General features: G+C 37.1%; 1 protein-coding gene across 1 annotated transcript in view; it reads right to left on the reverse strand.

Moving 5' to 3' along the window:
* NECAB1 (N-terminal EF-hand calcium binding protein 1) overlaps window positions 1–24,836 on the reverse strand; it is a 203,585-nt gene extending 178,749 nt beyond the window's left edge. The window contains exons 1-2 of the mRNA XM_027856976.1: window positions 24,738–24,836; window positions 16,791–16,815 (exon numbers count right to left, since the gene is read on the reverse strand). Of these exons, the coding sequence (XP_027712777.1) occupies window positions 16,791–16,815; window positions 24,738–24,836 (124 nt within the window). The remainder of the gene's footprint in view (window positions 1–16,790; window positions 16,816–24,737) is intronic.
* Window positions 24,837–26,139: the final 1,303 nt, after the last annotated feature.

Raw genomic sequence — 26,139 nt, forward strand, 5'->3', positions numbered from 1 at the left:
CCCTGTGTTGAAACTACATAACTAAATGGTCATGCTCCAGAGCTGGAGAGATCCAGGAAGAATGGGAAGAATTTAGAGATAGAAAAAACAAACATATTCTTCTACTGTGTAGCCAATATGAACATGAGTTCTGTAATACCTATACTGATTAAATATGCTAGAGCTTCTCTTTTTCACAGGAGAACCAGACAATGGAGTAGCACAACCACTAGCCAATCAGGAGGATTTCTGAAGCCCAGGGCTGCTTAACATACCGGTGATCCTTTGTAAGTAAACTTTATCTGAACTCAGAGATGCCTGTAATGGCTGAAACCAGTCTTGACGAGCTCAGAGAGAGCAGCAAACATCTTGCCTTCTGACTTATTGAAAGAGCAGCAAATATCCTGCTTTCTGATTTATTGTTTACAGATATCTTCTCCCTAGATCCCCACTTCACCTCTGCCTTCCTGACTTATTATGTTTCTCCCTTAACCCCCACTTAGCCATGAATACCTCAAATAGTCATAAAATACCTCAAATATGTATAAATACCTCACCCTTTCCCCACCCCCTTTGAGCAGCTGAGAACTTTGTCTCTCTGCTCCAGCTTGGAAGCTTCTTCTCAGGCAATAAGTGCTTTTATATTTTTTGTAAACTATCTCTGGCTCATTCCAGGTCTCCCTTTTGGACCTTAGTTTCTTTTGTTTTAGCAGTTCACAGAGGTTTTTATTTTATCACCTTTAAATAGCAGAGAACATGGGCAAAGACCTTATTGGGTGACTATAATTGACTCTGAGGATTTACATTGGGGATTGAGCTTTAGGGTTAACAGTTCCTCATTTGAGCATTTTGCTTCATTTTTCTCCTCATTTTAATGTGTTATCTTAATTAGACAGAAAGGAAAATTGAAATCAAAGTTTAAAAATTATGTTTATATAATGCAAAGCAGAGGATCTGAGAAATTACTTTATATAGACTTACATATGAACATGCTATCTCCCCCATTAGTATGGGGGAGCTCTTTTGAGGACAGGGACTGTTTTGCTTTTGTCTCTGAATATCCAGTGCCTAGTGTGCTGCCTGGCTTAATAAATGATCTTTTAATAATGAATTAAAAAATAAACTTAAGCATGCTATCCAACAATTGTATGCAACCATCAATGCGAATAAATAATTGCATGAATACAACTTCAGAGATCTAAACTACTTTGGTATATAGTTGAGAAATTAACCACATAGAAGTCTCTTCACTAGAACTAAAAAAAAAATCCTAGATTGACCTGGTATATTTCATGTTGCATCTACACAGCACCAAAATGACCAGTTGAAGAATAAATCAGTCAATAAGGATTTATTATATGCCTACTATGTGTAAGGCACTGGGTATACAAAGACAAACATGAAACAAGGGAGAGAACATGTAAATACATAGGAAATAAATACAAGACGATTTTGGGAGACAAAGCCCTAGCAGCTGTCATGAATCAGGAAAGGTTTCATGTAGTAAGATTCATGAACTGAATCTTAAAGGAAACTAGGATTGGGATTCCAAGAAGTGGAGGTAAGGAGGAAATTCACTCCAGACATGAGGGACAAACAATGCAAAGGCATGGAGATAGAAGATGAAGTATCATGTATGTGGGACAATAAGAGGGCCAGTTTGCTTGAATAGTTAGGATGGGGTTAGGCAATGAAGGATTTTAAATTCCAGACAGAAGAATGTATATTTGCTAGTAGAGACACTACAGAGCCCCTGAAGTTTAATGAGTGACAGGTTTACAACTGCATTTTAGGGAAATCATTATGGCAACTAGGTGCAGGATGGATTGGAGTAGAGTGAGATTTGAGGCAGGGAAAACAGGAGGCTAGTGCAGTAGTCTAGATGAGAGAAGTGCTTGGTATGGGAGCAGAGAGAAGGGGGCACTTGTGAGAGGTATTGTGGAGGTATGGAAACCTGATTTTTCTTTTTTATTGTTGTTCTACTTTTCTCTTAGCAATAACATAGACAAAACAACTGAGTGACTGACTGAATTTACCATCTTTTGCTGAATGCCATGTTTTCTGTAGTTAGCATTATACAGTGGAATTATTGCTGGCTCTGAAGTCAGAGGACTTGGAGTTCATATGCTGCTTCTGACAATTGCATCCTGTGTAACCTTGGGCAAGCTATTTCATCTTCTTAGGTCTCAGTTTCCTCAACTGTAAAATTGAGGTATTAGACCAGAAGGTCTCTGAGGTCCCTTTCAGTTCCAGATTTGTGATTCTATGAACCAATATGACACTCTCAGCTTCAGGTGAAGAGCTTTGCCAATTGACCCAGTGGTTCCGGTTGTCATTAGCTCAGGCTGAATCCCTTTGCCACATCCTTTCATTTTTGGTTTGCATCTCTATACCTGCTGCTTCTGATTGGATGAAAAGTGTTCATACTTTGGAGGGGGAATAGGGGAGAGTTTTTAGACAAATCTGGAACAGGCATAGGTCAAAGAGAGGAAAAGCAAAGATTGAACTTTTCATCTATTAAAATACATCAGAAAAAAACAATCTTTGTCTTCTGTGCAGGGGGAAATAATCATTGTAACAAATTTATCTTAACAGAGAAGTGTTATTTTAGTAGAGAGCCATTAACAGGGGCTCAGGTTAGCTATTACAGCATCATGGAAAATGAACACCCTAGGGACTGAGGCTGGGCCTTGTGACACTACTTTGTAACCACTCTTAGGTTATTTCAGTAACAAAAGATATATAGTTTCAAATAAAATTAAAGGCTAACCGGTGCCCAGGAGTTTTTTCTGGGGCTAAAGGATTTTTTACTGTGATTGGAAAAGAAAGACCATGAATTAGAATCCTGCTGACATGGAGTATATAAAGGTCTTTCTTGAAAGACCACAGGATTCCTAAAATTTCTCACACCAGGATGTCATACTTCTTCAACATTTTTTTCTCCTGTGGAATTGCTTCTGATTTTTTCCCAGAAGAGTATTTGTTTTAAGTAAAAAACACCAGGTTTTAGAAAGGAAAGGAAAGGAAAAGGGAGAATGGAAGCTGTTTTTTGCCTTTCTTTGTGTTTCCAATGCTTAGTACAGTGCCTTGAACATGGTACACTCTTAACAAATGCTTGTTGACTGACTGACTGACTGACCCTCTTTACATTAGTGACACATTTGTGAATTATTTATTAAAATTATGTATTATGTATTTTAGGTTCAATTCAGGTCGTGTTTTCCTTGTATGCATCATGATTAAATACTGACTGATACCAGGTGGCATATTAGAATAACAAAATACCATGATGCCAATTTCCTACGGGATAGACTATTGTCTTTGATTACTATGGATCAAAGGTTTTGGAGCTTTCTTAGCTTTCAAATCATCAATCAATCAATAAACATTTATTAAGCATTCACTATATTATGCCAGGTACTGTTCAAGGCACAAAGGATACCTCTCTGCTTATCAAGGAACTTACATTCTTCTGTGAGAGGAAAGATAGATGTACACATCTATGTATATTTTAAAAATCTACAAACTAAATACAATTTAGGGATAGAAGTACTAGCAATTGGAGAAATCAAGAAAGGCCTCATTTACTTTATCCGAGCTTTCAACCCATAATACTTTTCCTTTTCTATTCTTTACCCAAATTATCCTTGCCTTATGCTCTAAACTCAATCAGTTTCAAAGAATCTCAGAATCTTAGAATATAATGAGGGTGAGGAAAGAGAACAAGTATTTCTTAAGCGCCATTATGTGTTAAGCCTTGTGCTAAACTTTACAGGTATCTCTTTTAATCCTTATAACAACCTTGTGAGGTAGGTACTATTATTATCCCCATTTTACAGTTAAAACTGAAGCAGATAGAGTCTCAATGACTTTCCCAGGGTTGTAACAGCTAGTAAGTGTCTGAGGCCAGATTTGAACTGAGGTCTGACTTCAGGCCCAGCGTTCCATCATGTGCAAAAATCCAACGACCTATACTTTTATAATTTCTTTGCATATACTTCAGTATCTCATGAAAAGATTTAAGTGTTTTGTTTACATAAATAATTATTTTTTCAGGGAAATACATATTTTATGCATAATAAAAATGGTGGTCCTTGCAAATTACTCTTTAAATATCACAGTTTAATTTCTCTTTCATTTGGTGTTATCACAGATATTAGAGCAATAATCCCTAATGGAAACCATTAGAGCAATAATCTCAGTAGGAGGTTTAAGTTTGCAATAGTTATCCTTTTAGTAAGCATTTTAATGGATTATCTTTTCAAAAAGCACTGGCTTTCCTTTAATGTGTTATTTTATAATTTTGAATGTTTAAATACTGTAGTTTATCAAGAACACAATGCCAACATGTGATCATCTATAAAATATATTAACCAAGTGCAAATTAAAAAACCCCCAGAAACCACTTATTTCAGTAAACATCATTGAGTAAAACATACAAAAAACCAAATTTGTCCTTTATCATTGTTGGGGAATATTATAAGGCTGCCTTGAGAAGGATTGCTATGGCTCTACTGGTAGCCTATGATGCAAATATTTGAAGTGAGTTATTAGAAGAGAAGTTAAGATAGGAAATGGGAAGCCCCAATGTTAGCTCAAACTGGGGGTGGATAGACAGAAATAAAGGGAGGCAGTCCAGATGAAGTATTGGGGTGAAAGACATGCTATCCTACTAATACAGGAAAGTTGGGATGCTAAGGAACTTCCAAGGCTATGCATTTATAGTGGTTCATTTGGCTTGGGAGTATTTATATTTATATGCCAAGCTTGGTGAAGAAATGACTTAGGAGGAGAAACGCTTTGAGTTAAGGCTGTACTTTTACTCTAATCAAATGACTTGAGAATATGTAGTGAAATATAGTTTCTATTAGTATAGTTCTATATTCAATTCAAGGTTAACAGGGGTATGGAGTTACCATTGCTAATTCTATTATCCAATCTTAAGTTGTTTGTGCTCACGTATTGTTGTCATTGTTCAGTTGCATTCAGTTGTGTCCAATTCTTAGTGACCCCATTTGAAGTTTTCTTGGCAAAGATACTGGAGTGCTTTGCCATTTCCTTCTCTAGTTCATTTTACAGACGAAGAACTGAAACAAATAGGGTTAGGTGACTTGCCCAGGGTCATACAGCTAGTAAGTGTCTGAGGCCAGATTTGAACTCAGGTAGAGGAGTCTTCCTGAATTCCAGACCCAGTACACTATCCATTGAGGTACCTAGCCACCCTTTGTGCTGATGTAGTGTAAAAATATAAAAGTACAGGGAGTGTAGAATATATTCACAGCTTGTGCTCACCCTGGAGAAGACAAGCATGCAAGATATGCCCAAGCTTCATCAAATGAATTCATGTATATAACACTTTTATAAGGATTTATGAAGCCCTTTCTCTACAACTTCGTACAGAAGGAAGGATTATTGCAATAACCTGCTGGTTAGTCTGCTTGCTGCATGTTTCTCCCATTCCAGTCTATCCTCCATGAAGGTGCCAAAGTGATCTTCTTAAAAAGCAGGTCTGACCATGTCATCCCTCCACCCCCACTCCATTAAATTCCAATGGCTCCATATCACTTTCAAGATCAAATATAAATCATCTGTTTGATAATGTAATCCTTTGTAACCACTGTCCCTACCCATGGGGGAAGAGAGAGAATCTTTCCAATCTTTTTACACCTCATACTCTATTTTCCTTCATGTACTCTCTTTTCCAATGACTTTGGCTTCCTTGCTGTTCTTTCCACAAAATGCTTCATCTCCTGACTCTGGACAATTTTTTCTGGCTGTCCTTCATGCCTCATCATCTCTATATTCTGGCTTCCTTAAAGTCCCAGCTAAAAAGCTCAGAAAGCTTTCCCTGCTCTCCTTTAATTATAATGTCTTTTCTCTGTGGCTTATCTCCAATTTATTTTGTATATCTTTGTACATAGTTGTGTGTATATTTTCTTCAACATTAGGCTGTGGACTTATTGTGAGCAAGGATTGTCTTTTGCCTTTCTTTGTATCCCTAGCACTTAGCACAGTGTCTGACACATGGTAGGTGATTAATAAATGTTTATTAACAGGCTTACTGACTGAAGGAAATATAAGCATTATTATCAGATAGCTAGCTGTCACCTTGGGTAGAATTTGAGATGTGGAATTAGGAAGACTTGAATTTGAATCCTGCCTCAGACATATTAGCTGTGTAATGTTAGGAGAGTCATGCAACCTCTCTCAGCTTCAGTATCCTAATCTGAAAATGAAAATAATAATAGCACCTTTGACAGATAGTGGTTTGCAAACCTTAAAATACTGTATAAAGGCTAATTATTATTATTATCATCACCATTTTAGAAATAAAGAAACTGAGGCTCTGAAAGGTTAAATGAATCACTCATGATCACACAGCTAGTAAATGTGAGAAGTAGGATTCAAACCAATAGCTTGTGATTACAATATCCTCGCCTTTTCTCTACTATACTATACTGCCTCTAATGATGCTCCCCTGCCTTTTTGTATCCTAGTCCAAGAAGTTCCTTTTGTAGGACCAAACTGCAGGAGTTGCTCAAGGTGGGAAGAGTCATAACTGAAGGAAGACTAAGCATGAATATGATATATCAAAGGACTGAGAAAGTCTTGACCTGGAGGGAACCATATATCAAAGAGTGGCAGACTTCTCCTATTTCTGTATTTCTTTGGAGCGAGAAAGAGGAGGCTTTCCTGCTAATCCCCTTCCTATGACTTTCCAAGGATCTTATCCCTGAGAGAACCATGGATCTATCTTTAAGCAGGTACTCCTGAGGAATACCTACTCTTTCTTACAGGACATTTATGGTGCCAACACAGATCCTTCAATTTACCAGTGAGCTATTATAAGAGGTAATCTTCCTTGGGGGCTTCAATCCAAAATAGCCAGATGATGCAGTGCATAGAGTACGCTGGGTCTCAAGTCAGGAATATCTGAGTTCAAATCCAGTCTCAGATACTTACTAGCTGTCTTACCATGGGCAAATCACTTAATCTGTTTGCCTCAGCTTCCTTCACTATAAAATTGGGATAATAATAGCATCTACCTCTCAGAGTTGTTGTAAGGATCAAATGAGATAAGATTTGTAAAGTGCTTAACAAAGTACCTAGTACATATTAGGTACTTAATACTTCCTCCTTTCCTTCCTTCTGTTTTTACAAATCTGATGATAATTGACAATTATATGTCCTGTTTACCCAAGCTGAAAAAAAAACTTCCAAGTCAACCATGACTATTTCAATTTTGGGGTACAAGTGAAGATTCAGACCTCATCAGAAGCCATCAGTATAATTCACCTGTAGTTTCAATGATGATTCTAAATGATAAAATGTTAAAAAAAATTAACATGTATGATACAGGATCAATATATCAAAAATGACAATGCTACCAATGTTAATTTACAGATTTAATGATTCACCAACCAAACTATGAGTGGGATACTTTGCCAGGTTAGATACAAAAAGAACAAAATTCATTTGGGGGAACAAAGGATACAGAATATCAAGAGTAATAATGAAAAAATGTAGGAAATGAAGGTCTATAACTTTTATAGACCTCAAACTATATATTAGCAATCCTCAAAAACGTCTGACACTAGTTGTAAAAAGAAAAGTATATAAATGGAACAGACAAGAAAAGGAAAAATCAGATATAACTGAACTCAATAACCTTGTGTTCAGTTAACTTGAAAACATGTGACCTAGGAAACAACTTCCTATTTAATATGAAATTCTGGGAAAATCAGAAAGTAGTCTGGGACAACTAGGCTTAAACTAACATCTTACAATAAATTCAAGAAGCACCCATAATCTGAGTGTTAAAGATCAAGCCATAAAAAAATAGAAGAAAAGCAGATCATATACTATATATCACAGTTATGGGTAGGGGATGAATTTTTAACCAGACAAGGGATAGAGGCATTTACAAAAACCAATAAGATATCTCAAAGTGTCACAGAGCTTCTTTTCCCCTCATATTTTTATACACAAGCAATATCAATTCCATTACTTCAACACCATTAGCTCATGAGCACGTTTATGGAGCACTGGCAAACCAATTTGGATATGAGTTTCCTGTTTATCTCTGTTAAAGTTGATTAGGGAAGCTATGTAAAGCTAACAAATTTCACAGCTTTCTACTTTTGGCAGAAAAGCAACACTTTTGGGGTGTGAAAACTACTTTTGCATTTTGAAAAAAAACATTAAGGGGAAAAAAGGAAATGTTTTCTTTTTTTCCCTGAAATATGTTTTGTTTGGCTTTTTGGAAGCCAGTTTTACTGTCAGAATTTGTGTTTATGGTTATTCTTTTCTTTCCTGTTTTGTACTGGTGACAAATTACTTTTCAAAAAGATTCTTAAGTCATGATTTCATTTCATGGAACATATCTGTTTTATATTAGTTTTATCTACTACTTTTGGATGGAAAGACAGGAGCAGAGACCAAGTTCAACTGGCAACATTCAAATAGTGCTGGGATGGATGTTTCAGAGGTTCATCATCACTTTCTCCCCATTCTGGTGCACTTTCTTTCTTAATAAGAGCAGACATACCCTGAACCAAGGCAAATGTCCACCAATTAATCAATCAAAAATATTTATTAAGTATCTATCATGTGTCAGACCCTGTGCTAAGACACAACCTGCAAAGAAAAAAAGGGGAGGAGAACAAATGTGAAGTGGTGCTTTTATCATACTATGTTTCAGTCTAAGCCAGTCCCTCTCCTGCACACACTTTTCTGGCTTCCACTAATTCTGTCCTCTCACTATCTCATACCATCACATTCTTGCACATTGGCCAATTATATCAAATCACATATGCCAGACCCCTTCATACTCTCTGGGACTCTTAAATGCTTTGATAGAAATGTGCAATCAACCACTTTCACACATGACTTACTACCCACAACATGGAAGTTTCAGAGAAAACTCTAACCCATAATAAATATTATATTGTCTATAGATCTCTCTGCCTCCCAACCCCATAATACATCAATTTCTTGTTGCTATAATTGATTGCTCAGTTCTGTTGTTTGATTAATCATTGGTCCCTAAGTTTTCTTAATTCTCACAAATAGCTTGTTGACTTAACTTGAAAGAGTGAAGAATTGTGAAATATTGGTCTTCCAGTATATTGCTGAACTTTGTTTTCTAGGCTCAGTCCATTAATTTTCATCTAATTCAAGGATTTCTGAAAATGTGTTGGGCTTAGTTAGAATTTCAAGACACAGTTATATCATTTTACTTATGAGCAGTGGCTAATTATGGAGTCACAGATGTTAGAAGGGACCTTAAACCATCTATTAAAACATCTCCCTGCTTCTAAGACAAATATTTAATAATTATTTTGTCCCCTTCCTATCTACACTTTTAATGCATGATTGGCAAATTATTTCTGAAAAATATGATTAGCTTACTCATGCAAGAGTATTCTTTCATGATTAAAATGGTCTCAAAACACTCAAAAGCTAAAGTGACTCATAAAATACAATCATTTTATCATAGATGGCCAAAATAATTTCTTGATTGTGAATGAAACATTTTAATTGGAAAAATTAAGTCTTTTAGATTACAACACGATAATATGCATATTGCTGCCTTGGGATTTCTTTGCATTGTGGAATGCAGATGTGTGTCAGATCTCCAGTGGCTGTGCTACAAGGGAAGTGGTTAGCACCATGGCCAGCGATCAACATTAAGCAGAAAGACATTAGCTGATTCAGCACTAATGCAGTGAATAGCATCAAAGCACTGGCATTATAGAGATATTTAAGTAGGAAGGCCAGTTACTAGTCTTGGTAAATTTAATTTGACTTGCTGACTTTTGGTGCATTTAAACAGTAAAGATGAGTTACTGGGAAAATTAAGATATGTAGGAATAAGCTGCAGGGCTTAGGAAAGGCACTACTATATTGTCTAGGTTACCTGAAGGAAAACATCCCCGCTATATGTGTTTCTCTTCTTCAGTGTGTTAACAGTCAGGGAAGTATTTGGGGGTTATTTGTGTGTCTATATATCTTTATCCCAGATGTCTAATCACTCATGACAACATTGTCTCCACATGATGAGGAGTCACTATGTGGAAAGGGCTGATTCTGTCATGAGACTTCTCAGAAATAGCTTCAATTGCATGTCTGAGAATACTTCTGAAATGCTTGAGATTTTTGTGTCTGATGTAGAAAGAAGTCATGCCTGAATACTCTTTCTTTCAAAGAATACATTATTTTTAAATACCCCTTTTGATATACTAAGAGCACTTAATAAGAATAGCAGCCATCACTTAAATAAATCTTTACCATCACTCAAAGAATCAATTCAATTTATACATTATCTGCTAGTTGGTTGACCATAGATGACCCTGGATCTTAGCATTAAAAAATAAGAACCAAGGTAAGAAAATCATCAATGTAAAATTCTTCTATTTAATTTTTTCTCTTCTAGTTCTTCTTATTTATCTCTCCTATTGTGACCTTTTGTGATAGTAAATTCTTCAGCAATTTTATGACTGCATCTATCATTTTAAAGATCAGAACAAGAAAGCCACTGTTTCAATGTCATCAACAAATAGCTATATTTATTTGAGATGCATTTTTATATTTCCCTAGCTTGTAATTTAAAAGAAAAATGCCATTGCTGTAGTTAATCACTAATCATGGTTTTTCTTCTCTCCAGTAATTTTTCCTCCACATCATATAATTTTTAAGCCAACTTTGTATTTAGACAACCTGAATATCATACTGCATATATCCTTTCATTTCTTTTCTTTTCTTACAACTAATTATTCTACCATTAGGAATTTTAGGCACTAAAAGTCTGTTGTCAAATGATCAAATATTTGTTAACAGCTATTTATTTGTAAATACAGAAAACTTTGAATGCATGATATGACACTAGATTATTTTTTCATGTTTCTATGTATTCATTTAAATTGTGAAATAAATTTTATTCTTTTTGTCTCCAATTGCCAGCATATGGTAAAGATTCTGAAACTATTTTAAGTGTGAATGTGTTATGTTTTAAAGAACCCAAACTTGGCCTTTCAAGATGTATAGGAGATTAGAAAAAGCCGTGAGGTTTCTAAGGACCACATACTTTGCACTTAAATATTGAAGTTGAAAAATGATCCTGTTATTTTAGATTAAAAGGTGGGTATTTCTGAACATTTGTACATTATTTCACTTCTATTTTCCAAATGAATTCAACAAATAAATTTGAGTATGCTTAATTTTTCTATATTAAGGTAGTTCCTCTCCCTACCCCCACCCCCATCTCAGACCATGGTTTTGTTTTTGTTTTTGTTTTTTATCCACAGGGCTTCCAATTCTCTGTTCACAGAGTAAGTAGCCAGCAGAGAAAAATGGAAGAACAAACAAAGAAGTGATAGAGATGGTTGCAGAGAGCAGATAGGTTACAGAAAATACTGTAGAGATATACAGGGGCTAGTACCAAAGAAGTAACATTGATGAAGTGAATCAGAATGCTGGAACTTGAGGTCAAGACACCTGGTTTCATTTCTTGCAGATTGATCATAGACAATTCACTTAAAATTGATGTCTCAGTTTTTTTATCTATAAAATTGAGATAATACCTGTGGTAAATATTTCACAGTGTTATCATGAGGGTCAAATGAAATAATGTATATAAACTGCTTTGAAAGCCTTAGAGTACTATGTTAATATAAATAATTATTATTGCTGCAGCTATTATTAACTTTCCACATGTGAAAAATAGGAAAGTCTCCTGACATCTCATGTATAACATAAAGATAATTATACTACTTGTCTTATAAGGAGTTGTGAGTTTTGTAAACCACCAATGTGTATCAGAATCAAAGAATAATAAGGGGCAGCTAGGTGGCACATTGCATAGAGCACCGGCCCTGAATTCAGAAGGACTTGAATTCAAATCCGGCCTCAGACACATAACACTTACTAGCTTTGTGACCCTGGGCAAGTCACTTAATCCCATTGCCTAGCCCCCCCCCCCCAAAAAAGAATCATAGAATAATAAATTTAGATACAGAAGGAATCTAAGAGTTCATTCATCTTAATAATGATTAAAATTTCATTCTTCCCATTTAATGTGTATTAGATTTTTGGCGAAATCACTGTGTTGTTTTTATTCTTTTATGTTTAGTGTATACTGTTTTCCTATATCAGTTTACTTCATTGCATTGGATTATGTATTTTTCCATGCCTCTTGGAACTCCTTCTGTCCATCATTTCATAACACAATTTATTTATCTATTCCTAATTGATGGGCACCCACTTTGCTTCCAATTTTACTGTTTCCAGAAAATGTTTTTGCTATAAACATTTGGCCTATGTGCAACCCTTCTTTCTATCTTTGGCCTCTTTGGGATATGAGTTCAGCAGCAAGCTACATCCCCCATATGCCTTCTCAAATCATATCATACTCCTGAGACACCCAACATTACTTGCGGAATAAAGATTGGGCCCATCACACATTCATGTCTCCATTTAACATCCCTATAAGCATTGTTTTCAACCTTCTCCTCCTTTTTTACAAAGGAATGAAGGACAAACAGCAAACAACAGCAACAACCTCACCCTGCTGTGCTTTCTCTCAGCAGATGATTTCACAACCTATTTTACTGAAAACAGGTCTTTGACCATGAGTTCTGTCATTTCTCCTTCTGTCATTTCTCCTTTTCTTCAAAATCTTCTCTCTCCTTTTGCTCCAGTGTCAGAGGATAAAATAGTCCACCCCTATAGCAAATTAATACCATCTATTTGCATCCTTGATCACCTACCTCCCTATTTTCTTTTTCATAATTCATATTCTCCTTCCCTCCATTCCCTTTAACTTCTCCCTTTCTCTCACTTCATCTTTCATCTTCTGTCTTTCCCTACTTTTCCTATTTGCATCCCCTATATAACAAGCTCAGGCCTTCTGTATACTTAAATTTTCATTCTCTTTGCTGTCTCATGATGTTAGCATATGTACATTAAAAATACATATGAATATATGTATGTATATATAGGAATATATGTATATATGAATATATGTATATAGGTATGTATTTCTCTTCTCTTTTACTATTAATAATAATTACTAAACCTAAATATCCAGTAAATCTATGCACTGTATTCGAATCCCACATCACTGCTGCCCACTGTATATCTCTTGGCTATCTCATGGGCCTCTCAAACATTTTGTTGTTATCATTCGGTTGTTTCAATCATGTCTGACTCTTCGTGACACCATTTGGGGTTTTCTTGGCAAAGACACTGGAGTAATTTGCCATGTCCTTCCTCAGCTTATTTTACAAAGGAGGAAACTGAGGCAAACAGGTTAAATGACTTACCCAGGGTCTTACAGTTGGTAAGTGTCTGAGGCCAGATTTGAACTCAGGAAGATGAGTTTTCCTGACTTCAGGCCCAGAACTCTATTCACTGCATCACCAACTGCCTGTCTCAAGCATAATATGTCCAAGAGTGAGCTCATCTTGTTCTCTGTTTCCTCTCAGCTTCCCTATTTTTGGTGAGAGCATTGCCATCCTACTAGTCATCCAACTTCAAAACTTTAAAATATTCTTTGAGCCCTTCCTCTCCTTCAGCCAGCACATCCAATCAGCTGCCAATTCTTGTCCATTCTACCTTCAAATATCTATCATATTCATCCCCTCTTTTTCATTCATGCTAGGACTACCTGAGTTCAAGCCCATATCACATTTTCCTCAACTATTGTAATAACCTAGTAACTGGTTTCGCTTGTGGTTTCCCCCTTTTTCAATGCATCCCTTGACAACCTTGACAAAATAATCTTCACAGTTTATAGGTTTTGATCACCCCCTTGCAAAAACCTGTGACTCCCAATTGCTTTTGGGATAAAAGACAAGCTCTTCAGTCTGTCTTCTAAGGCTCTAACCTACATTCTCAGCCCAATTTTGCTTTATTTTTCTTCATATTTTCCAACTAAACTGGACTACTGCTACCAATATTAAACATCTATTAAACTTACATCAAACTAAACATGCCAGCTCCTCAAGGATCCTTCCCAAATACCCTCATCTGAACGTGTTCTGATCCTACCCAAAATTTCCTAGAACACATTTGGATCTCTCTTTTGCCCTACTTTATGTTATGTACCTATTGAGCATAAAACATTTCTGCTCATCTCTGCATAGAGCAAGACTCCCTCGAAAGTAGCTGGGTCTTATTTATCATTGACTCCCTATCACAGTACTTAATTAATGTTAAAAATGTGTATTGAATTGAATTCAGTTAAGGTACTATCTACTCTTTAAAAACCAACAAACTGACTTTGTGTAGGATAACATTATTGGAAATTATCAATTATTAACTCTTTTATAAAATTAGTCCATCAAATTTCAAAAGTTTTTGAAAATGTTTCTCATACTGCACTGTCCTTGTGGGTAAGATAGATAGGTACGGGCCTCATAGTCATGTTTAGGTTGATCTGGATTTGTTGAGTGACTGGGTGCATGAAGTAGTCACCGGCTGAGAGATTAATTTGGGAAAAGCCCCTACCACAGAGACACAGACATCTGTGCTTCATCCTATGCTGTTTACCATTTTTATAAAAGTAGCAATATGATCTAGTGGATAGAAAGCTGGTCATGGTGTCAGGAAAACCTGGGTTTAAATCCCACCTTTGACCCATATTGGTGGTAGGAACCTAGGAAGTCACTGATCCTCTCAGTGACCCTGAGAACTCCAAGAAAATAAAGTTGCAGAGATGGTGCTTATCTGTCATGAGGAGGATGTTTCACACTGGAGAATTTCCCACACTGTTGAAATCACAGCATGGTCAAAATTCTTCTTAAAAAGTCCATGTCTTGGGCTGCACTGACAGGCATAGTATCTAGTGTGTCCGGAGGCAACATAATGTGGTCCACAGTTTAAAAAGCCAGTCTCAGAGAGAAAACCTAGGTTTGGTTTCCACCTCTGACTCATCCTGATTGGGCAAGACAGAGTAGCTCAGACCACTTTCTTGGGCTATAAATTATGGAATCGTTTGATCTGCATCAGTTAAGGGTGTTTCTTTACCAGGAATTCCCAATACCAGTGAAATCACAGGTTAAGTCCAAAAGTGCTTAAAATAAGGGAAGTGGAAGTCCTTTGGCCTGCTCTGGTGAGATCACTTCTGGAGGACTGTGATAATTTCTGGACATCAAATCTTAAGAAAAACATCAAAAAATCGATAGGGAATCTTAAAAAACTGTGGGAAGCCACAAGGGACCACATGAGAATAGGATATAATGGGAGAGACGTTGTGAGGTGGAAGAAGAACACAGATCAAGTGAGATCCCCAAGCCACTTTTTGCCTTGGGCTGACTGGAGGGAGGACAATCAGGCAAGACTAATTGGTGTCAATCAATACCATATAGAAAGACAGGGATAAGAAAATCATTTAACAGTTCATTTCACCTGACAGTAAAAATGAACCCACTAATTTTGCTTAAAAATGTACACTGATTCAATAGCACCAGTTTCTACAACTCAGTTTGAGAAAAGATTCTATTGGGAAGATATAGTTCAGTTACCAAATATTATCAGTCTATTGCCTCTATGAATGATTTCTGCCAATTGTGCAGAGATGTGTAATGGTCAACCAGTACCTTACTCATAAAACTGCTTAAGGATTAACAAAGTACATGTATTTAACATGTCAGAATTGCATTCTGACAGTAATTTCTATGCACAGGCAGAATATGAGATTCTGTGAGAGGGAAGGAGTTCAATACATCTCTAGTCTGCCAAAAAAATCACTTCAAGATGTCCTATCATGGCCCCAGTATTACACTAATAATAAACCATAATTTGGTAGCCCATATTATAGTGCTGAAGGGTGCTTTTTGAAATACACAGTTTTTTGGTTTATTAAAATAATCAAAATGCATTTATTACAGTGACTTGGTCGTTGACAATAATTAAAATGGAAATTGAATTGTAATACCATCTACATTTGCCTATCAGACATGATTATTCCCTATAGGGTTTGTCTTCTCACTGTTGTGGATAAAGGGAGTAGTCATGCACTTTTCCAGATACTCTCCCAGGCATTCAGTGGCAGCTCCTGGGCAACTGTCTCTGTGTTTATCCAACAATAATAGCAGCTTCCAAGTATATAGTGGTTTACAATTTTAAAGGCAATTATCCACCAAAACCCATGCAACATGGCTAGAAAAGCTATTATTACCCACATATTACATGTGAAGAAACTGAGAATCAAAGCATGATATAGCGGACAAATTGTTGGATTTAGAGTAAGGAAGATACAAGTTTCAAATCCTGCCTCACACACTTGTTATGTGATCATGGCAAGTCACTTAAGGTCTCTGAGCCTCAGTTTCCTCATCTGAAAAATTAGAATACTCATATCCATAGCCTCCAGTGTTATTATGGACTCAAATGAGATAATACATGGAAATTACTTTTCAAATTTTAAAGTGTTATGTAAACATCAGTTATTTATGAACAGACCTTCTAAGGTCATATGTGTAGTAATTAGTATGGATTCAAACTCCCATCTTCTAATCCTAGTCCAGATCTCTTTCTACTTTTTTACAAATATATTTAAGGTGCAATAGAAAAAAAATGCCATTGGCAATGGCCCTCGTGTACCATAGGCTCCAGGTAGCATGTCTCTCCTGAAGTAAAATGTAAGACCTCTTCTACTTTAACACGAATCTTTAGGTCTAACTATGCTGGTTCAATGATTGATGTTGCAAGTGGGCTAGGTTCTGTTTTCCACTTGGGTAGTGCCCTTTATGACATGATTGACAAAAGAGGAGATAGAAAAAGAAGAAACTGAAACCATTTGGTCTTACCATTTTTGTCTGCTCTTCTCAGTATCTAGAAAGAAAAGGACATAACAGAATTACCACTTTTATAGGTGACATGATAAAGGATGTACTCAATCATAAGTTAAAGTATATTTCAGTCTGCTATTTTGAAACCCCCACTAATTCTAAATTTAGAGAAAGGCTTCTCACCTGGCATCAGAGACAAAAAAAATAGGCAGGAAAGAGGCCTATGGATATGTCAGATGACATCTTTATCTCTTTGCATCATTCTGCTGCTCCCCCAGTACCCAATTTAAAATATACTCTTCAAGGAAAATTCCCTGATGACCCAATATGTGTTTATTCAGTTAATGCTGTATTCATACTGTGCATATAAGATAAATCTCTATTTTTATATAAGATGACTTTTAATCATGTGGAAACAATATTTCAAAATTATTTTCATAAGGCTCTTTGGGGGGCAACTTTTAAGCACCAATGGTTTTATTTAGAAACATTATCTTTTAGTAGCCAGACTGATGCTCAGCTCTGCCTCTGACTGAAATTAACCAATATTTCAAAATATAAAATTCAACAAATATGTACTAAAAATCAAATAAGTTCAAGGCATTGTACAAGATGCTAAGCATACAAATGCAGATACAAGGCAGATTCTGCTTTCAAAGATTTTAAAGCCTAAATGGGAAGGGAGATATATAGACAGACAAATAACTATGATACAAGAGGGAAGGGTATGATAAAGTCTAGGAAAAGATTTAAGAAAAAGTTGAAGAGTGAGAGATCACTTTAACTTAGCAGAGGTTAGGGCAAAGGAGTTGAGGAGTAATGAAGAGATTCCTGCAAGAGGTGGCAACTAAAGAGAAAGAAGGGATGAAGAAAGAATTCATGAGACCATATATTTAGATTGGGGGGGGGTGATTAAAAGTTATCTAGTCCAAATTGAGCAATCCAAGTCAGGGTGGTTAAATTATTTGCCCAATGTTACAAAAGTAAAACGTGACAGAGTAAGTATTTAAACATTTATTCTCTGACTTCAAATTCAAGACTTCTTTTTGAAAGAACCTCAGGGCCTTCAAAAGGGAAGAGAAGGGAATAAACACTCATTAAGTACCCACTATGTACTATGAAATAGTGAATAATATGATCCTATCTGAACTTAAACAAAATCACTTTAGTAGATGTTTGGAGAACTGGTTGAAGTTGAGGAGAAATTTGAATTAGGGAGACCAAATAGGAGGCTATTTTAGTAGTTTAGATGAGAGGTGATGAAGACCTGAGCTAGCGTAAGACTATATAAGTATAGAGAAGTAGATAGGAGAAATTTTGTGGAGGTAAAAATGACAAGATTTGACAACTGATCATAAATTGATGGGGAGGGAGTATAAGTGAGAGTGGGGAACTGAGAATGATGCCAAAGTTGCTAACCTTGGTGACTGGAAAAGTGGTGGTATCTTCGACAGAAATAAGGAGGATTAGAAGATGGGTAGATTTGAGAGGAGAGATAATGTAATGAGATCTGTGATGCAGATTACAACTCAACCATGCTTTCTTATCTTGTGAAACTCATTAAAAATGAAAGGCACGGAGTAGTGTTCTTACTGATGGCCAGCCTCCCTAAGCACAGAGGACATTGAAAGGCATCTATTACAAGCCACAAGACAATTTGAAGTGTAAGATGTGGGTATGCTGGTGGTTGAGGATGGAGGGAATCATCCCAATGGTACCCACACAGTTGTAAGTGTGAGCATTTGGGTCAGAGTTATGTTATAATAAGAGGGTACAGCATTTGGAGCATAAGGTTCTCACCTGACAACCTCACTCTCAAACTGAGAATGCATAGGAGAACAATGGGCAAAATGGAGAAGTATTAGATGATAAGGGATAAAGGGGATGGTGTGGTTATGTTGAAAACAAAGTGTGGAATTCACTATCAGGGGGAGTGTGGAATGCAATCCATCCTCTAGTTAGTTGGTCATGTGTTCCCTGGGATCATGTCAAGGCTTTGTGGGGTCACAGGGTACCCACTTTGGAGACCATTGGTCTAATCAACCTGAATTCAAATGCCATCTAAGTCATGTTCCGGCTATATGAATATGAGAAAGTAACTTAACCTTTCTTGTCCTCAGTGTCCTTATTGGGAAAATGGTGGTTTGGACCAAATAATCACTAAGGTCCTTTTCAGTCTTTTCCTATTTTCCTATGAGAAAGAAATGAAAGAGAGAAGCCAGAATCATGAAATACCATTTAAGTTTAAGGGACCTATCACAGCATTATAGATCTAGAGCCAAAAGACCTTAGAGGTTATATAGTCCAATCTCCTCATTTTTATAGATAAGGAAATGGAGACCCAGGAAACATTTATCAGAAGTGGTATTTGAACTTAGATCCTCTGATTCCAGAGCTAATACTTTTCCAGTGTACCATGAAAAGCCACTAAAAGAGCCCAATGAGTGGTCAGAGAAGTTGAAGAACTATAAAATGGTAGGAAAAAAGGAGGGAGGAAAGAGTATTATGAAGGATTGGGTGATTCACAATGTCAAATGGTACTGGATGGTCAAGGACAGGAAAAAGGCTCTTGGATCTGTGATTTTATTTGAAGTGGTCGTTCCCTCCATTGCTGCAGATTACAATAATTAATGGCTTGGGCTTAGTAGAAAGTGTCTTAATGTTGCCTAGGAAAAACTGCCTAGAAGAAAGAGCCTAGAATGGATATCTTGGAAGCTTTGATTGCATGAGGAATACAAAGAAAAGAGAGCAGGTAATTATAGGGATCATAAATCAGAGAATGAGGGTCTGGAGTTGGTTGGTGGTTGTCCTTTGCTCTCAAAGAGGACCAAAATGACATCACTATGTTGGGGTCAAAGTACAGTTCTCCATTTGCTATAACTAATGTTTCCACATATGGATGGTGTGATTCTGACTGGTGAAGAACTTGTGTTTTCTTGGTGTTAATTGTTAGGCCAAATTAGCACAAGCAGCAGAGAATCAATCCATGCTTTGCTGCATCTTAGCTTCAGAGGCTACATTGAATGTACAATGATCTGTGAACAAAAAAAATGCATTAACTCCCCTTCCACTTTAGTCTTGACTTGTAGTCTTTTCAAGTTAGATAATTTACCAGTAGCTGACTGATGCCATTTTTGTCCTTGTTGAAGGCATCCAACAACATCCCTGAATATATCATGCTGAAAAGATTGGAGCAACCATACAGCCCTGCTCGCTCCCATTGGTGAAAGGGAAAGTGTGAACATCATCAATCATCCAGAACCTGGGCAAGCATGCCATCATGAAATGGTGAAAATACTGGGTGAACTTCTCCAGGCAACCAAATTTTGCCATGATCTTCCACAAACCCTCACAACTGACAGTATCAAAGGCCTTGGTCAGATTGATGAACCATACAGACCTCTGTTCTGCTCCTGGCATTTCTCCTGGAGTTGCTGGGCAGCAAACACCATATCAACTGTCCTTCAGCCCTTTCTGAAGCCACACTGGCTCTCAGGTAGATGACTCTCTTCCAGGTGAAGGATCAGCTTATTAAGGAGGACTCTGGCAAGAATCTTGCTGGCAATGACTAAAAGAAAGACCCCTACCCGCCATGATCATCACCGAACATCCAGGGTGAGAAGGCTTCTGTGAGATGAAGAGTCATGAGTGGAGCCCAAGAGGAAAGTTCAGGTGAAGGAGATGCTCCTTTAGGCTATACTCTATTCTCTGTTAAGAAGCCTCAAAAATGTATATATTAAAAAAAGGAATATGGTAGAGATGATGACCTTTATGTGGCAACTCATTTGGAAATTGAACTGGCAAAGTTAGATGGGCCTAGATGTGTTATTGTTTTCTTCCTCACAATAATACTATTAAGGTAATGATTCAAAAGGAATCTCTATTGTCACAAGATCACCAGTCACATAGTTTAATATGTCTATATAGAGTGCTGCTATGGAAGCTAAGAGGAAATGGCTAAGTTGTTGTCTTTCCCTCTCTATAATAAAGCAAAGTCATTTCCCCTGCCTTTCAAGAAAACTAAAGATTTGGACCCAGTTTATATTCCCTTACTGTGATTGTCCATCTTTTCTATACATATTTAATAATTTCATCTCCAGGATGCTGCCCAGGTTTGAGGACTGATTTAAAATATTCAAAAGTATTTATTGACAATGAGGGCTTGATTCTTACGATTTATCAGGGAGAAAATCATCAAGATTTAATTGTTTAAATCAGCTTCTATAATTGGTTGATTTAATGCCTGTTAATTATGTACACCTTAGATAACTGAATCTAATTTATAAAATGACATGTATAACCTTTATATATTTGACTGGCTGGTATTTTTGCCTCTTTTATTTTACTTTATATGATCATACACTATTTTTTGTTGAATTGTTGGTAGGGAACCTGAGGCAAACAGCTCTACCCTGAAAGAGAAACTGCCTCAATATCTGTCTCCTTGTTATAAATGGAACTCTCAGTGAGAGAGACAATAATAATTGTCTATTTATGTCATTGCAATAATTTTTGCACCCATTTAATATAAAGTCAAAGGGATATATTTATTTCAACTTGGATGAATGGCAAAGAATAAAATTTAAATAATTTAAAAACTAAATAGGCTTTGTATATAGAGTCCTGAGATATATTTTATTCCTACTCCATTTAGAAATGAGTAAATCATACTACATATATACACTCTACAGAGAAGTAGTGGTAGATAGAGCAGATCTGAGAGTCAGGAAAATCTGTGTTCAGGCTGTTTTCCTGACACATATAGGCTGCCTGACACACTTACTCTCTCAGTGAACCATGTTTCTAAGACTATAAATTGCAGAACAATTGCTAATTTGTATTAGTGGAAAGAACTTCCTCACCAGGAATTCTTAATACTGATGAAATTATATTTCCAGACCCCCCAGAAAAGAGAAAAAGACTAAAACAAAACAAAATAAAAGGATTCATTGAAATAGGATTCATAAAACTAACATTTTGTATTCTTTTTATGATCAAGAAATAATAATTTAACAAAACTCTCCATAGCAAAATGATCATATTTCTGTCTCTCATTCCACCACTATGTTACACTTCTCACCAAAATCACAAAGAATGCATTTAAAGGTCAGGCAAATTCTTCTATTGGAGAGCAAATCATCAAACATATTGTGCAGAGCTTGTACTTTGCTGGTGAACAGTGAATGTCATTACATTACATTTGGGTGGTATTTTTTTTTTTAACAAAAACAATATTAGGTTAATTAGGTCTGTAGTTTGAACTGGACTGGACAGGTGTTATTCTTAGCCTATTAACATATGACTTTATTCTTAATGAATTAATGGCAAAGCCAGAGCTGAGACTCAGATCTCCCAGTCCTTAGTTCTCTCTCAATCTCTCTCATCTCTCTCTCTCTGTCTCACACACACACACACAAACACACACACTCTTTTTAGCACCTCAGTACATTTGGAAAATTTAATTGCATGAGAAATGAATAATATTTTAATTTCCTTTTTTTTGAAGAAGCAATCATTTTTGAAACACTTTAGCCAAGATTGATGTCTGTGAAAAAGAATGATTTTCCAAGTTATTTCAATTAGTTCCATTTCTGTTCCATCACTAGGGTTTACTTGTTGCTTAGAAGAAAGTCACTTGGAAAGTCTTAATTTCTTAGGCAAGGTCAGAATGAATGAAGGTCCTTTCTCATGTTTTTGAATCATGGATGGTATTAGCTCTACAAAGAGGCTGAATGGACAAAACCCTATTCGATGTAATTTAAGAGGCATTGAAATGCCCACCAAAATAAAACATCTCTTCCACAAACCTGTCACAGTGCCTGGAACTCTATTGCACCTCCCTCTTTTCCTTAGACAAATTCCTTAGGTAAGGCCTCTCAGGAAGGCATTAAACTTAGAAAGGATAATACAATCACTGGCATATTATCATATATTTGCTTATCTGATTAACTCATTTACCTAGCAGAGGATAGAAGCCTGAGAGGCTTGAGGAGGTCAGATAGATAAGTTTTGGTGGGAGGAGAAAATCTGTATACTATTCTTAAGTTAACAAAAAATTAAATTAAATTAAAAGGAGAGGTAAAAGACAGAAAATAGGGTGATTCCTCCTCAGTGAATTTCCATAATGGAGGGTCCTACCTGAATATTGAGAAAAGAATGATACTAAAAGGAAGACTGGTAAACCCTAAAGACAAACTGTACCTTCTTCATAATTTTGCCAAGATAAGTCCTGATCAGTGCTATAGCTGTTTCTCATTAGAAAAATGAATAACTTGATTTGCTTAAATAAACATGGAAAAATTGGTTCCCTTGAATCATCATTGTATTGAAAACTCATGTCACTTCATTCCCATACCTGAGCAAAAGAACCTACAGTCCTGTAATAAGCCAGCTTTCAAAAGACCTCTGTTAACTGCTTCTATTACTCCTACTTTGTCTTCTACTCTCCTGTATTAAAAAAAGCACTGAAAATACTGTTATGTCACAGCTGTCTTTACTCTGTTTACCCACTTTCTTCCATCAGTTTAATTCAATTCAATAAACATTTATTACATTGAAAAAGAAGAGACAATTGTGAGATAACACTAGGGCTGACCATTCAAATACTTCGTAGTTTTAAACAGAGAATGGCACCCTTCATTGGAAAAGGGATGGAGAAGTGGGGGATCAAAAGCCCAAATGACAACTGAGGGCCAATGAGAAGTAGCCCAGATGGGTCCACACAAATGAAAAGTGGGAGAAAAAAGCAGATAGTAAGGAGAAAAGAGGAGGAAAAGAAAAGAAAAATCACCAAAGGTGGGAAGACAAAAGAGAGTAAAGAACAAGCTAATATAAAGAAAATTATACAGAACAAAAGTGGTGAGATGCAAGGGACTGCCAAACAAAGAAAGGCCCAAGTGGGAAAACATACCAGAAATAAAAGCATGAAACAGCAAGAAAGAGAAGCAAAGGGTGGGAAAGAAAAGGAAAGAAAGTAAAAATAGAAAAGAGGAAATTCTGGGAGAAAGAAAAAGCCATGTTGTAGAAGGCAAGAAAACAACAACAAAACAGAGAGCTAAGGGAAGGAGAATTGACATGAAGTCTGGAGAAGTGGGGGGAAACAGTAGGTAGAATACAAAGAGACTCCATGAAAGAAATCATGGCAAGAACAACAGAAAGAAAGAGAAATGAAAAGACATGACAATAAACACCACATATAAAGAAAGCCTAGTACAAACAACACTTGTCACACTGAATTAGCAGGATGCCTCCTTAAGATTCTGGCAATAACTGAACTCTTTCAGAGTAATTGCTCTCTAAGGGGAGTAGTAGGGGGAGGTAGATTTTTTTTTTATTCTGTAGCATTTCCTTTTGTTCCCCCTGACCCACAAGCATCAATGAGATTTGCTGTTGAGGTGGCATGGGATGCTAAGGATATGTTGACTCAAGTCTCCCTGTAAGAAATCCTCCTTGGAAATCCCTTTCAAACTTCCCGACTCACTAGATCGCTAGATCGGGGGTTGCTGTGATTCACATATGGTCCTCGTGAGAGAGCCTAAGCACCTGGAAATGTTTACCCTGGAGCTTTCTTAAGGAATGCCGTAGTCCAGTGCTGGGAGGTTTGGACAGCTCCTTATTAAAGTTGGTTTTTAAAGACTTCCTGCGTGTTATATTTCCCTCTGTGGGTTTCCCTTTGGAGGACATGGCTATGACAATTCTCTATCCTTGCAAACCAACGAACCAACCAACCAAACAAAAAAGAGCATGCAGATGACCTCTGGGGTCCCTTTCAATTATAAATCTATGATCTCCTCTGGGCTCTCCTCAACCAGGGCAAAGCAGGCTCTGGGCAACCCACCCCGACAAGTCCAAAGCACCAAAAGTCAGAGGCTTCAGGAAGGGAAAAGGGCGAAAGACTTGCAGAGGTTGGTGACCGGGGATTGGGGTACTACTGCTTGGATTGGAACTCCTCCAATCTGTACTTACGTCGAGGAAGATAGACATTCCCTTCGACAGCTGCAGGGCAGAGCTGAGCTCCTCCGAAGAGTTGTTGGAAGAAGGCGATGTCTCCTGGGAATCTTCCATCCTGTGGCACAGCAGCACAGCAAGAGCCAGCAAGACCAGGACCGTGAGAGTGCACTGGTGGGATCTAAGCTTGGGGATGGGGCGGAGGCAACTGTTCACTGTTCACTGCTGCAGCAGCTGCTGTTGCTCCTGAGTATCAGAGTTGCTGCTTGTGCTGAGCTCTGATGACAGCAGTAGCTCACTTTCCAGTTCTCTCTCTCTCTCTCTCTCTCTCTCTCTCTCTCTCTCTCTCTCTCTCTGTGTGTGTGTGTGTGTGTCTTTTTCTCTCTCTCTCCCTCTCCTCCTTCTCTTCTCCAGTCTTTCCCCCTTTCTTTGCTGTAGGCGCCTGTGTCAGTTTCATTGACTCACTCAGCAACGTGATCCTCTCCCTGACAGCCTCTCCAGCTCCCAAGTGGGTGACCACTAGCCAAGCTAGCAGAAAAGCCCTATTAGCTAATTCCTTGCCCTCTTTCCAGTCCCTTTTTGTTGTTCAGTTGTTTCAGTAATGTTTAACCCTTCATGACCCCATTTTTGGGGGGTTTTCTTGACAAAGATACTGGAAAGGTTTGCCATTTCCTTCTCCAGCTCCAGCTCATTTTACAGATGAGGAACTGAGGCAAGCAGGGTCTGAGACTTGTGTAGGGTCACACAGCTACTAAGTGTCTGAGGCCAGATTTGAACTCAGAAAGATGAGTCTTTCTGATTCTAAGCCCAGTATTCTATCCATTATACCACCTACTTGTCCCCTTCCATACCTATCTCAATCAGATAAGGTACTTGCCCCATACCTGTCTTGGGAAGCAAGGATTTAAAGAATGAAGAATGCATTTGTATCTATGTATTTCATGCATATAATAAAGATGTTTGTAGCAAAACTGATTTAAGTACTAGTACTAGTGCTAGTACTTTTATCTACCTCATTTTTCTTTTTCCCTTCTCCTCCTAGGGTTTGGCCAAAACAGGTAGTAAGTGTCAGAGGTAGGATTTGAACTCCGGTCCTCTAACTCCAGGGCCAATGCTCTTTCCTTTGACCAAGGTGAGACTCATGTGCATTTCATAGTATTACTGGTTTTCTTCTTTAGGAGAACTAGATATAAATGACATGTTACATCAGACAATTATTTCTATTCCACCAGAGTCATAATGACCATTTGTCTTAATATGTTGTTCAACAGAATATGCATTGGACTAAATGGCATTTGATATCCCTTCTAATTCTAAGGCTCAATGATTCTAGGACTCTCTTTATTTGGTTTAGAGAAACTTTCAGGTTGTATTTTTTCAGAAATGTTTCTAATAAGACATCATATCTTCCCAAATGCAT

Source organism: Vombatus ursinus, unplaced genomic scaffold (assembly GCF_900497805.2).
Source record: "Vombatus ursinus unplaced genomic scaffold, bare-nosed wombat genome assembly UNPS02011767.1, whole genome shotgun sequence".
NCBI lineage: Eukaryota > Metazoa > Chordata > Mammalia > Diprotodontia > Vombatidae > Vombatus > Vombatus ursinus.